A 13950-nucleotide genomic window follows, 5' to 3' on the forward strand; every position below is an offset into this window, starting at 1 on the left:
AGCTCTTTAGTTTAATTAGATCCCATTTGTCAATTTTGGCTTTTGTTGCCATTGCTTTTGGTGTTTTAGACATGAAGTCCTTGCCCATGCTTATGTCCTGAATGATATTACCTAGGTTTTTCTTCTAGGGATTTTATGGTTTTAGGCCTAACATTTAAGTCTCTAATCCATCTTGAATTAATTTTTGTATAAGGAGTAAGGAAAGGATCCAGTTTCAGCTTTCTACATATGACTACCCAATTTTCCCAACACCATTCATTAAATAGGAATCCTTTCCCCATTTCTTGTTTTTGTCAGGTTTGTCAAAGATCAAATGGCTGTAGATGTGTGGTATTATTTCTGAGGGCTCTGTTCTGTTCCATTGGTCTTTATCTCTGTTATGGTACCAGTACCATGCTGTTTTGGTTACTGTAGCCTTGTAGTATAGTTTAAAGTCAGGTAGCGTGATGCCCCCAGCTTTGTTCTTTTGGCTTAGGATTGTCTTGGCAATGTAGCGTCTTTTTTGTTTCCATATGAACTTTAAAGCAGTTTTTTCCAATTCTGTGAAGAAAGTCTTTGGTAGCTTAATGCGGATGGCATTGAATCTGTAAATTACCTTGGGCAGTATGGCCATTTTCACAATATTGATTATTCCTATCCATTAGCATGGTATATTCTTCCATTTATTTGTGTCCTCTTTGATTTCACAGATTATTTTAACTCAACACATCAGAGGCATTGCTGCCAGCACACCACAAATAAATTTCCCTTGTCCTGTCACTGAAGAAATACACAGTTGAGATGAGAGTTCAGATGAACGTGCAATTCACCTCTCATCGAAGAAAGTGTTCTAAATTGATCAACTAGGATACACACATATGAAATGACAGCAAATCAAAATACTAATTTTTCCCATGACCACATGGGCTACCGCAGCACCTACGTTTCTCCTATCCCCTCGTTAGGCCTTGAATTAGAGCTCCTTGGTCCACTCATGCAAGGCAGTCCAGAAAACACATCAAATAAACCGTGTAGAATAAGATTCCAATATCAAAATATTTATCAAAAAAGGAAACATTGAATTACCACAGACTTGCTGGATATGAATACAGTTTTATATTTCAAAATCAGTACAGGATACTTTGAAAATGACAATTTTGGTATTCACAGAATGGATTTTATATTATGACTGCTTCTAAAATTAGCTAAGTTTGGTATATCATCTTACCCTGTAAAGGACTTTTATAAAACACCTATCATATCAAAGAGCTAACTGTCTCAAAAAAAATTAGCCAAATCATCTATGTGCAACTTAATCACATCTTATTCACTCACGTCAATGAGACTTCTCTCTCTGAGGCCTGACAGTTATGAAGTGAAATGAGCGGCTGTGGTTTACCCCAATTCTAGCACTCCCTCCTGCCTCCAGCACTCTACACAGCAATAACCTCTTTTGTAAGGCTGGGCATATGCTGAAGCCACTGGAAGTGAGTTGTCTCAAGTTTACTTCGCCTTAACTCCCAGGACTGCAGCGAATGTCTTTCCTTCCTCCCTCTTTGTCCTTTCACAATCATTCTTCCTTTGAAAAAGTAATATTTATATCTGTCATCCTGATGTTTCCCTTCCTACCTGTTTTTTATAGATAACTGCGACCACTTTTTTCATCTGTATTCAGCAGTAGTATACACATGTAATCTCTCTTTTCTCATCTCATACTCTCTCCCTGTGGCTAGAATCATGCTCAGAAATAAAAGGAAATTAATGCTTGCCCTTGATTCTGTTTTTCTTCACATTGTTGTCCAATGGTTCTTTTTCCACATTTATCTAAAGGAAGACTATTCCCTTGCTATTCAGAGCTATGCCCAAGGACCAACACCAAAATCACCTGAGTGAGAAATACAGAATCGACCAGAGTGTGCATTTTCCAGAAGCTCTTCAACTAATTCATGAAAATTTGAATGCCCTGTTCTACCCTGATGTGCTTTCATATTTGTTTACCCTAGTTTCCCTTTTTGGCCTAACCTCAATTTCTTCCCTATTATGTCCCTGAATTAATTACTACTTTATAAGCCATAGTGTTCCTAATGAACTTTTCATCAGGCAATACCTTCTTTAATTAATTTCTTCTCCATATATCACCCAACACTATTCTTTTCAATTATGTTAATTTGACCTACATGATACTATCCCATGAGGTTACCACACTATCTATGAAACTTAATTCTAGCCATACATGGCTAACCATTTTTGGTGATGCTTATCTATGGTAGATAAAACGCAAGTCTGTGTGGTAAAGTACCTCAATCCTTAACACCTCCCCAGTAGTGAGGATGACAGTAAGAGTAGGAAAATGTTACTCTAATTCTTTGACACATGGTGGTCCTGGAAGCTCAATTTATCTTCTTTCCTATTTCTAACACCCTGTTCTTCCTTCTTCTACAAAATGATTTCACTTTACTACCCTCCATTACATGCACCAACATATTTTTTAAAAATTTATTCCATGTACACTCTGCCCTCTTCATTCTTTCTTTCTCTTTTATTCATTTCCTCCTCCTTCTCTCCTGACTTACCTCAGTTTTTAGAGTATCTTAAAATGGAACTCATAACTCAGCTCCTTTAGTGGTACTCCCAATAGAATCAACTGCTGACCCTTGGTTAGAGACACAACTTATCACCATTTGACTTCTCCTTTACTTATTATACAGATAACAGGACATTTTACTTAGCTATTAGACTATGTTAGTACCCATATTTTAAAAGAAACATTCCATCAAGTGATTTTTAAATAAAATACGGTTCTCACCTTCTCCTTTTCCATTGACTATTCTGTTTTCTTTTTCATGGGAAGGTCCAGGTAAAGGCTCTGACACTTTCTTGGGGACATGCTGCTGAGGTAATATCAAGAATGAGTTTCCATTTTAAAAATTATAATGAGTTGCATCAAGAGATTCTTATGAATCTCTTTTTATGAAACTGGGTCTCACTCTGTAAAACCAGGGATGAATGTAGTGGCATGATTACGGCTCACTACAGTCTCAACATCCTGACTTCAAGCAATATTCCTACCTCAACTTCCTGAATAGCTGGAACTACAGGTGCATATCGTCATGCCAGGCTAATGTTTTATTGTTATTTTTGTAGAGACAAAGCCTCATTATATTGCCCAGGCTGGTCTCAAACTCCTAGGCTCAAGGAAACCTTCTACTTCTGCCTCCCAAAATGTTGAGATAACCAGTGTGCAACACCATACTCAGCCCTCATCAATTCCTTTAAATAAACCTCAATGTTGCCCAGGCATGGTGGCTCACACCTGTAATCACAGCCCTTTGCCAAACCAAGGTGGGTAGATTGCTTGAGTTCAGGAATTTGAGACCAGCCTGGGCAACATAATGAGAACACATCACTACACAGAAACACAAAAAGGAGTCACGCCTGATGGTGTGTGGCTGTATCCCTGCTGCTCGGGAAGCTGATAAGGGAGAATCACTTGAGCTTTAGAGGTGGGGACTGTGGTGAGCCACGATCATGCCACTGTACTCCAGCCTGGGCAACAGAGCAAGACCCTGACTCCACAAAAATTTCAATTTAAAATATGAGAACAAAGTGAAATACAAACAAAAAACAAGCATAATTGCTCAATGAAATACGAGCTTAAGCCAAGAAAGAAAGGAAACCACATGAAGTACAATAAAGTACATGGAGAGATAGATCTCTAACAGGGCATTTTAGTCTTTCATATCTCTAATAATACTAATTAATATTTATGCTGCAATTAGATTTTGTAAGTACTTCTGTGATAGAGATTATTACTATAAGACATTTAATTACTTAGATATGGTCATCTACCACTACCTGAAAGAATATTATTGTGACAGAGAGAGAAACCTGGAACTTTCAACTTTCCACCTAGAAAAATAATTGGTCGCCAGAATTCTAAAGAGTAATTTATGGCTTGAAAAGGTATATTTCATAGAACGTGAGTGGGAGCTAATAAAAAGTATAAGAAATGTGAATCTGCAATAACAATGTTATGATTCCAGTTGAATGATACTAGAAAATACATTGTAATCCTCTTTTCTACTGATGACCTATTTCTTTTTTTCTTTTTTTTTTTGAGACAGAATCTCTCTCTGTCACCCAGGCTGGATGGCAGTGGCTGGATCTCAGCTCACTGTAAGCTCTGTCTCCCAGGTTTATGCCATTCTCCTGCCTCAGCCTCCCGAGTAGCCGGGACTACAGGCATCTGCCACCTCGCCTGGCTAGTTTTTTTGTATTTTTTAGTAGAGATGGGGTTTCACCATGTTAACCAGGATGGTCTCGATCTCCTGACCTCGTGATCCACCTGTCTCGGCCTCCCAAATTGCTGGGATTGCAGGCTGATGACTTATTTCTAGTTTATTTCCTTTTAATGAATGGCATAGTTTCTCAATATAACACCTTAAAATTTATACATCCTTCAATATTAAAAAATAAAACGAATGTAAGCAATATTTTAAATATTTAATCGTGAGATACTTGAGGTATATGACTTGAAACATTCCATTATATAAAAATTCACTTGTTTATTTATTCAGACTAAACAACTATTAAGGCTGAATGTCTCATGCCTGTAACTCCAGCACTTTGAGAGGCTGAGGCAGGCAGAATACTTGAGCCAAACAGTTCAAGACCAGCCTGGGCAACAAGACAAAACCCAATCTCTACAAAAACTACAAAAATCAGCTGAGCACGGTGACACAGGTCTATGGTCCCAACTACTTGGATGGCTGAGGTGTGAGGATCACCTGAGCCCAGAAAATGGAGATGGGATTGAGCCAAGATCTCACCACTGCATTCCAGCCTCAGTTACAAAGTGAATCACCGTCTCAAAAAACAACAATTAAAATGCTTCTTACATGGAAGACTGTATTCTAGGTACTCCAGGATACACACTAATATGTTGACTGACCTCTAGTACCTCATGGTATGCAGGAGCTTCCAATGATTCTTTAAACAACTAAATATAAAAATTTCTGAAACTCAAAATTTTAGAACGTGATATAAGGAGTTTGAGTGGTTATTTTATTTTGTAAGATGTAGTCTTGTCCTGTCACCCTGACTGGAGTGCAATCATGCGATCTTGGCTCACTGCAACTTCCGCCTCCTGGGTTCAAGTGATTCTCCCACCTCGGCCTCCTGAGCAGCTGGGAATACAAGCATGTGCCATCATGCCCAGATAATTTATGTGTTTTTTCTTCTTTTAGAGGCAAGATTTCACCATGCTGGCCAGGCTGATATCGAACTCCTGACCTCAAGTTATGCCCCACCTCGGCCTCCCACAGTGCTGGGATTACAGGCATGAACCACTGGGCCTGAGCAAGTAAATAGTTTAGATAAATGCAATGACAAAATTATGATGTTAAAGTCTTAACATATTGGTATTAAGAGTCTCTGCTTCTAGAACTGGTTATTTGCAGCAAAATATGTTATTCAATTAGATGAAGTGTTTTATATAAACTCTTCATGGACAACTCATAAAACACACAAAAATCCCTTTACGATACAAATTTTGAAAGCATAAATTTAAATTTCTACATTTTCACAATTTATATTTTTAAGTCAGATACAGTATTTTTATGTTGTCCAGGTTTTTCTGAAACTCTTGGGCTCAAGCAATCTTCTTGCCTCAAACTCTAAAGTAGCAGGGACCACAGGTCTACACCACCACACTCAATGATTTTTCTACAATTTTTAATATTATTTTAGTCTCGCTACAGAACCAATAATATAAGAAGAGAAACAATCCCTCCTAAAAACTGTGTGATACCAAAATTGTAAGTTTCCAAGGGGGAAAAAAAAAAAACTATAGACTATGTGCTCAACGTTTGGCAACTAAAAGGTACTGGTGGATTCCATGATTACTGCAAATAATTTGATCCCCTGAAGATTTATACAAGCATATATATGATAGTTACCCTCATATGATTTAAAAGTCAAAGTGTTAGTATTTATCCAAATAAACCTTAACCAAATTTCATGTTTAGTCTATTGGAGAAGCATTTCCTAATGTGATTTTCCTGTCACTACTTATTTTCCAGTTCGTTTTTTTCAGCTCACACCCTGTCACAGTACTTACCAATCTTTGTTAGTTACCAAAGTTAAACAAATTTTTTGAATCAACTAGCCACATGTATGTTTTTCTCTGACCAACTTTCCATTACCATCATAAAACTATGATAGGTATACCACTGCTAAGTTTTAAAAGTAAATACTATGCAAAACTAGATTCAGAGTGAGAAAATTAATTTTACAAGACACCACTTTACCTTAGTAGCAACACTCAAGTCTTTGTCATCTGATGTAGGCAATGAACCCACACACAGTTCATGGAAAATTCTGGAAAGCAAAAATATACAATAAAAATGAGCAAGTTGATTTGTTTACATTTTTTTTTAACTGCCAGTTTATATCCAGCTTTCCCCTCAAAAAAGGAAAACATAATCTGGGGAAAGGTCGGTGATCCATATATTAAATAATGATTCTTGATATAATTAAAATATGTCCTCTGCTGTAAAAGATTTTAGTTACCTACTTCTGCCTCCACCTGTCTAAATCTATAAAATATTCAATGAAAACTGACCTTGAGCTCTACAACAAATAGTGACAGTAATTTACCCTCACAAATTATCTGTCCTGAAGCTGAACTTTAAATTCAATTAATGGATGACATAAATTTTGTTACCTAATCTGGAAGAAAACCGATGACCTAAAACAAGGTAGAGAGATCCACTGTCTCTTGTCCATGATCTATCTCTGGTTAAAAGACTAATCTGCTTTACTTCAAAATGTCAATCTTGATTCCTCAGCATGGAAAAAACTTAGGAAGGTCCTATTGCTTTCCTTTTCCCTAAATCAGTAGAGGGAAACCCCTGCAATTTTGAAATGTATGAAAGCTAAATGCCCAAAAGTCAAAAAACAAAGGTGTATATTCTTATTGAGAATACTTTTCCCAGAAAGATTAAAATTCTAACAATTATAAAATCCCATTGTTTTTACTCTATAGGTCCTTACCTTATTCAGGTCCATATAAACTAGCAAGCCCTTAAAAATTTTCATAGGTACTCAGGTACACAAGGACAGAGACTGCTGAAAAAAATAGAGTCCTGGTAGTTGTGCCTCTATTTCTCTAACTACTATCTAAATATCTTTCTTCCTTCCTATGGGCTCCCAAGTCCAGATTCCACTTCTGCAAGGCTCCACAGAAGTCTCCAACCTTCAAATCTTCAGTCTATGAATGCACAGATTCCTGAAAGGATGGCCTCAAATGACCAAGTGTAGGAGCCCTCTATATCCCTGCTCCTGAAAAACAAGCTAACTGGACTCTCCATCACCTGCCCCCAGCATAGACATACTACCAACTACCCAACTGAACTCCATGACTGATTTCAAGCCAATCATGCCCCTGACCTAGGCTACATCAACAAGGGAAGGACATCAGTGAATTGGGAAAAGAGGCAGAGGTGAGGAGACCACTTGTCCTGGGCCACAGATCTATGTAGTTCAGCAATCTCCAGCCCCTTAGTATTCCAGGGGCTCTAAGCCATGCTCTGTAAGTCAGGATGGAAGTAGATGATACCACATTTCTCTCTGCTATAGACACTACTCCCAGTGTCTCAAAATGTTTTAGCATCTTTCAGTAAAAATCTTCATTTGTCAGTCCTTGATAAGAAAAAAAAAAGCAGCAAATTTTTTTACAGCTCCCTTGAACCTTCTATTTTAATGTGCCTTTGTAGATAATTCCCAACATCTTGTGTGTCCATCATCTTTATAATTTATCGATTGAGAATTGTTTCTCTTCAAACTTGGCCTTCCCCTGCTTATTCCATTCTTACCCACTTTCCTTGGGTTCACTAGTTAATTCCACACACATTTTAGACATTGGGTGCACGAGACTCACTCCCGTTTGTATTACTAAAACACAAGTCAATAGGATATAAAAAGAAGGAAAAGTATTGGGCTTTAAAATGAGCACAAATCTCATTTCTGCCAATTCCTATATCTAAGAAAAAAATCCTTATCTTTTTGAGACTCAAGTTCTCTATGTAAAGAATCACTTGACCAGAATGTTCAACCACATGTGACAATACTAGAAGGTATTTTAATTCATTCTAAGATTCCTTAAAATTCTGTAATTCTATGTGCTTTGGATTATGGGAATACAAAGCCAGCAGAATTTGAAAAAAGAATAGAAATAAAGAAACACCAAAAAAAAAGCAGAGAAGAACGTTTTAAAAAATCAAGACAAGACTATAGAAAATTCATGGATAAAGAAACAAGACTACAAAAAGTATTATGGAAGTAAGCAGAAATACTAGCCTAAATGAAAAACAAAATTGGGAAATCAAATAATTTCTAAGACTTGCCTAAACTTGCTTTTGTAAAACTTACTGTCCCATGGCGAAAGCTAAGTAAGATCTGTCCTCAAGGCTTTGATGGCAAAAAGAAGATACTGGTTGCCACTGAAATTGTCAAATTTATTACGACAGACTCTTGGACTAACCACATTCTAATGATAACATTAAATGAGTGTTGAAGGTATTTAAACTCTCATTAATTTAGACATTAATTAAATTAATGAATCTAATTAATCTGATTCAGACCTATACCATGATCCAAGTGCTGCACAGATGTCTATCAATTTATGCTGAGCAGCAAGGGAAGGGACTTGGAAGGCAGGCAGGCTGACAATCAACGTGGGTCGGCTACCTTGTTAAGAATAGGATCAAAAGCCTATTAATCCACTGCTTATATCCATAGTTGTTTATTTAATAAATGGTAGGTTATAGGAACACAGATGTTGTGATGCCTTTATGAGATGATAAATGCATAGGACATAATAGGATGTTGAGCCCAGAATGCAACACTCAACAGATGTTAGTTTCTTGCATCTATATTTACTTGGTTAACATAATTTTTTAAATCTATAAAATGCTACCTGACTCCAGATTAATCAGAACTTCCAAAATCTATTAAAGAAAAAGGCAAAATGCATTTTAAATAAATAATAAATGTACAGAATATTAAAAGCATAAGAATGCACAGAGATGCATGCCTGTAATCCAAACTACTCAGGAGGCTGAGGCAGGAGGATCACTTGAGGAACCCAGAACTTTGATACCAGCTTGGGAAACAAAGCAAGACTCTACCTTAATAAAAAAACTTGTGCACACCTGTGTGTATGCTTTAGATCCAGTTTTTGTTGTTGTTATTGTTGTTTTTGTTTTGTTTTGTTTTGTTTTTTATGCATAAGACTGATGCTTTGTTACAAAGAATTCCTTTGTGAGCATGCCTGGGACGTTATTAGAATTAACATTGATTATACTTATTGGTAGGTAATTAATGCAACAAGAACTGCTACTTCCCTTTGCATATATTAAATACAAAGAATAATAAAAATATTAAACTTTGGTATCTTCAAGTGAACTGAAGTATACAAATCATCCTAGCCAAACCCTATGAGATTGAGCAAAAATGGTATTGTTAGCAGAACAGGTGTGAAGAGTCAACAGTGTCAAAGAGCATGATTTCTGGAACAAAATATGAGGGGCAGTTAAAACAGAGTATACAGTAGTATCCCTTATCCACTATATGTGCAGAAAGACATACTTGATATGGTTTTCTCTGCTGTCACACCACAATAACAATCATCAACAAAGAAGGCTTCTGTGGCCAAATGTGTGGAGAGTTTTTCCCCACCAACAAGCAAGCAATCATGTCTGCTGATGACACAATTCAGTTCTCCACTCTATCTGCAGATAACATCAGATTTAATTTAATTTAGAAATTAAACTTTATCCTAGATATGTATGTATAGGAAAAAACAGTTTATAATTCAGTACTATTCGTGATTCCATGCATCCAATGGGGGTCTTGGAATGTATTTCCCACGGTTAAAGGGGAACTACTGCACTTATATTTTAATAAGACAACATAGCCTCTCTAGCTCTTCAGTTCAAACTGTTCAGTTTAGGAGAAAACACCCTTTCACCAGAAGCCTGCAAAACATAGGAAGCAGATCAGAAACAGGAATCCTTGCAAAGACTTTCCAGCCGCCAGTGGAAAAGATCTCCAAAGAGATCAGTGTGTTACTCTGACTACTACTCTTTGGGGAAGGTGCTGGGTGGTTTACTTAGTGGTAGCTATTTGCTCTGCCCTCCATACAACAAGGCCCAAATTCACCTGCCATTTTACCTCCCACAGAAAAACCACTGGAAATATCACTCTTTTAAGAGCTTATCCACTATGAACCACAACTCACATTCAGAAAGAAGCTTAAGAAACACTGGGGAGGTGTGACAGGCTGCCAGGCAATACTATATGATGCGAAAAATATATAGAAAGAAAGCTATATCAAAGCCCTTTTACTACCAGAAAGTTCCAATGCTTGCCCTTCTCCCTAGTAAGGGAAATAATTCTTTTTCACCTTACATAAAGCAAAACTCTCTTGCTATCCCTCATGACAGAATCTAGTTGTAGGTGAGTCATATCAATATAATAGACTGTTGTCAAACTTATCGCGCAAAGGAAGAGGATCAGTGAGGAACCTATCTATATACCTATAGCATTCACCATCTGCTCTTATTTCTAACCGAAGGTAAGTAAGAAAGACTTTGTGATTCCAGTTTTATAAAATACGATCCCTTGAACTTGTCTCCTTTCATTGCTAGAGAGTCTGTCAGAACCCATCTCACGGAACAAGAAGCCCCAGTTTGGGCTGTGTGGTACTACACGGTGTCCTTTTCCTCAATCCTTTCCATTATGTGGCAAATACCTATGCAATCATGTTTTCTAAGTATGTAAAGCATACATCAACAGCATATATCATTCTTTACAGTGATAAAGAAGCAAAAGAAAAACAAAAGGAAAAAGAACATCTCAAATGACTACATTCAATTATGGTGGAGCTCTTTTTATATATAACTATTCTAAAAGATATCCACTGTATTATTCCAAGTATATGACTCTTCTGAAAAAAGTAAAATTAAGAAGACAGAGTAAAGATCAATGGTTGCCAGGTGCTGCCAGGTAGAAAGTGAGAGGTGAACATGCATATTTTAGAGAATTTTTAGGGTAGTGAAACTGTTCTGTCAATAACATTACAATAATAGATACATATCATTATACATTTGTCCAAATTCACAGAATGTACAGCATCAAGAGTGAAGCCTGATGTAAATATGAACTTTGAGTGATTATAATGTGTCAATGTAAGTTCATCCGTTGTAACAAATGTACCACTCTGGTGGAAAATACTAATAATGGGGTAGGCTATGCATTTGTGGGAGGCATGGAATATATGAGAAATCTCTGTACCTTCCTCTCAATTTTGCTGTGAACCTAAAACTGCTCTAAGAAATAAAGTTATTGATTTAACAAACATATTCACAGCTGGGCACGGTGGCTCATGCCTATAATCTCGGCACTTTGGGAGGGATTAGAGTCCCTCACCCCACATTATTCATGGGTCAACTGTGATTATTTGTTTACTGAATATAAACCATTTATTATAAAAATGAAATAGAAGATCCATTTGTATAAAAAGTTCAATTTGTTGTAATGTGACTATAGAGGAAACATACAACAGACTAACTTAAAAATATTTTTTCTTATTTTTGTGAAAATATATGGTTTTAGCAATTATATTTAAATAAATGAATTTTCTCAGACAATAATGTTTGAGATTATTAATTAGCTACAACTACCTTCTTAAATAAATCTGAATTTCAAACTAAAGAAGTTAAATTTTAAAAAATTAATTTACTTTTGTATATACATATATACACCTGCAATTGATACATATTTTTTAACTAGCCTTTTTTGATTAACCAGGTCTCTTATACAGACCTTGTGTCTTCTGTTCAGTTTTTCAATTCATACAAAACAGCATCCAGGCCATCACCAATCATTCTATGCGACAAATGCTCCTTCTAACAACCCCACAATATCGCCTCTTACCACAAGATCTCCCTTCAGCTTAATCTCTCCCATTCTAGGTTCCCATGCTGCCCCTAATCCCACTTGAAGCAGTCCTGAGAAAAGTCGCCAAATCTCTCTCCGTATTGCCCCCCCAAAATTTTTGCCACCCCAGCAATTCAACACTATTTTGTTTTATTTTTCTTATCAATATAAGAAGGCAGAAATGTCAGGCATCTGAGCCCAAGCTAAGCTATTGCATCCCCTGTGACTTGCGCATATATGCCTGTGACTTGCACGTCCGCATCCCTTGTGACTTACAGGTATACCCCCAGATGGCCTGAAGTAACTGAAGAATCACAAAAGAAGTGAAAATGCTCTGCCCCACCTTAACTGATGACATTCCACCATAAAAGACGGGATGACATTATCTTGTGCCTTGCTCATCCTGGCTCAAAAAGCTCCCCAACTGAGCACCTTGTGACTCCCACTCCTGCCCACCAGAGAAGAACCTCCCTTTGACTGGAATTTTCCTTTACCTACCAAATTCCTATAAAACGGCCCCACAGTTATCTCCCTTCCCTGACTCTGTTTTCGAATTCAGCTTGCCTGCATCCAGGTGATTAAAAAGTTTTATTGCTCACACAAAGCCTGTTTGGTGGTCTCTTCACAGGGACGTGCATGGCACAGTATATGCTTAACTTTGTAAATTACATCACTCAAATTCTCCATCTGCTCCAGCCAGAGAATTGTGAGGGATGGAAAACAGCTGAGGGCACGTTTGGCTCCACAGCTCGTAGAGTGCATGGCACCCTCCAAGGTCCTGTCCCAGGGGCTGCAGGGAAGCCAGGCCTGGGGACCCCCTCCTACCCTGGGACTGAGCCCCCGCTACCTGTGCTGCTTGTCCAGGGCATCCAGGTCGCCGCTCCTGCGTGCCAGGCAGCGCTCCACTTCCCCGGCATCACACTTGACAGCCGCCCTCTGGATCTTCTGCAGTTCGGCGTCCCAGATTCGGTACCTGGAACCCGTGTAGATGTGACCTATGGAGCTCAGGACCGTCTGGCCTCTGCGGCTCCCGAAGCCAAACGACTTCATGGTGGTGAGCTCTTCTCAGACCCCCAACCACCGGCTCTTAAGTGGGGGCAGTTCCCTGTCACATTTTCACCACCTGTCACATTTTCACCACCACCACCCCCCCTCGATCCCCACCAACCCAGCTCCAAATCCCCTATCCAACCACAAGTACTTGATCCAACCCCAAATCCGTGATCCAAGCTCCAATCTGCGAATGCAAATCTGTGATCTACTCCAAAATCCACGATCCAGCCCGGTCCACCACATCCTTCAGCAGTGACACTCACAGCCTCCAACCTTTCAGACCAAGTGAGCCTAGCAAAGCCAAAGAGCACGTGTCTGCACCACTCCTGGAAGTCGCTTGCAGGCTGAGCATGCCAGCAGGTGGAGCGCTGCCTAGCATGCAAGAGTAGAGATGTGGATGCCATGGACAAGCAGCACAGGCAGTGGAGGCTCAACCTCGGGGTGGGAGGGGGTCCCCAGGCCCGGCTTCTGTGCCACCCCTTGGACTGGAGCTTGGAGTGCACTGTGCACTCTCTGAGCAGCAGAGTAAAAAGGACCCTCAGCTGTTTTCCATCACTCATAATTCTCTGGCTGGAGCAGGTGAAGTTGAGTGATTTAACTTACAAAGTTAAGCATCTAGGGTGTTTTATTTTTAACGAACACCTTTAAAATATGGTTTATATACATTATAGGAGGTGCCTAATGAGAAAACTCATTCCCCTATCAAAAATAGCATGAGTTATTTTCAGTAGGCGAAAAGTTCTCAGAGAAAACTGTCCGTTTTACATCCGTATCCACCTGCGTAGGTAGGTTCTTTACTTGGAATTGGGAGGTGGGTTCTGTGTTCTTGAATGGGAAGGCACATTTTTCTCAAAATGTGAGTTCTTCCTGTATTTATCAATTTTACATAGACCGAATGAAATTATCAAGGTTTTAACA

At 38.5% G+C, this 13950-nt stretch overlaps 1 protein-coding gene across 1 annotated transcript; it reads right to left on the minus strand.

The window, feature by feature from the left end:
* Positions 1–2803: 2803 nt before the first annotated feature.
* LOC105542702 (putative uncharacterized protein C21orf81) lies at positions 2804–13029 on the minus strand. The gene is made up of 2 exons (XM_011984344.1): positions 12827–13029; positions 2804–2870 (listed from the first exon to the last, which is right to left on the minus strand). The coding sequence occupies exons 1-2, from the start codon at positions 13027–13029 to the stop codon at positions 2804–2806; spliced, it is 270 nt and encodes an 89-aa protein (XP_011839734.1).
* Positions 13030–13950: the final 921 nt, after the last annotated feature.

Source organism: Mandrillus leucophaeus, unplaced genomic scaffold, assembly GCF_000951045.1.
Source record: "Mandrillus leucophaeus isolate KB7577 unplaced genomic scaffold, Mleu.le_1.0 Scaffold1062, whole genome shotgun sequence".
Lineage (NCBI taxonomy): Eukaryota > Metazoa > Chordata > Mammalia > Primates > Cercopithecidae > Mandrillus > Mandrillus leucophaeus.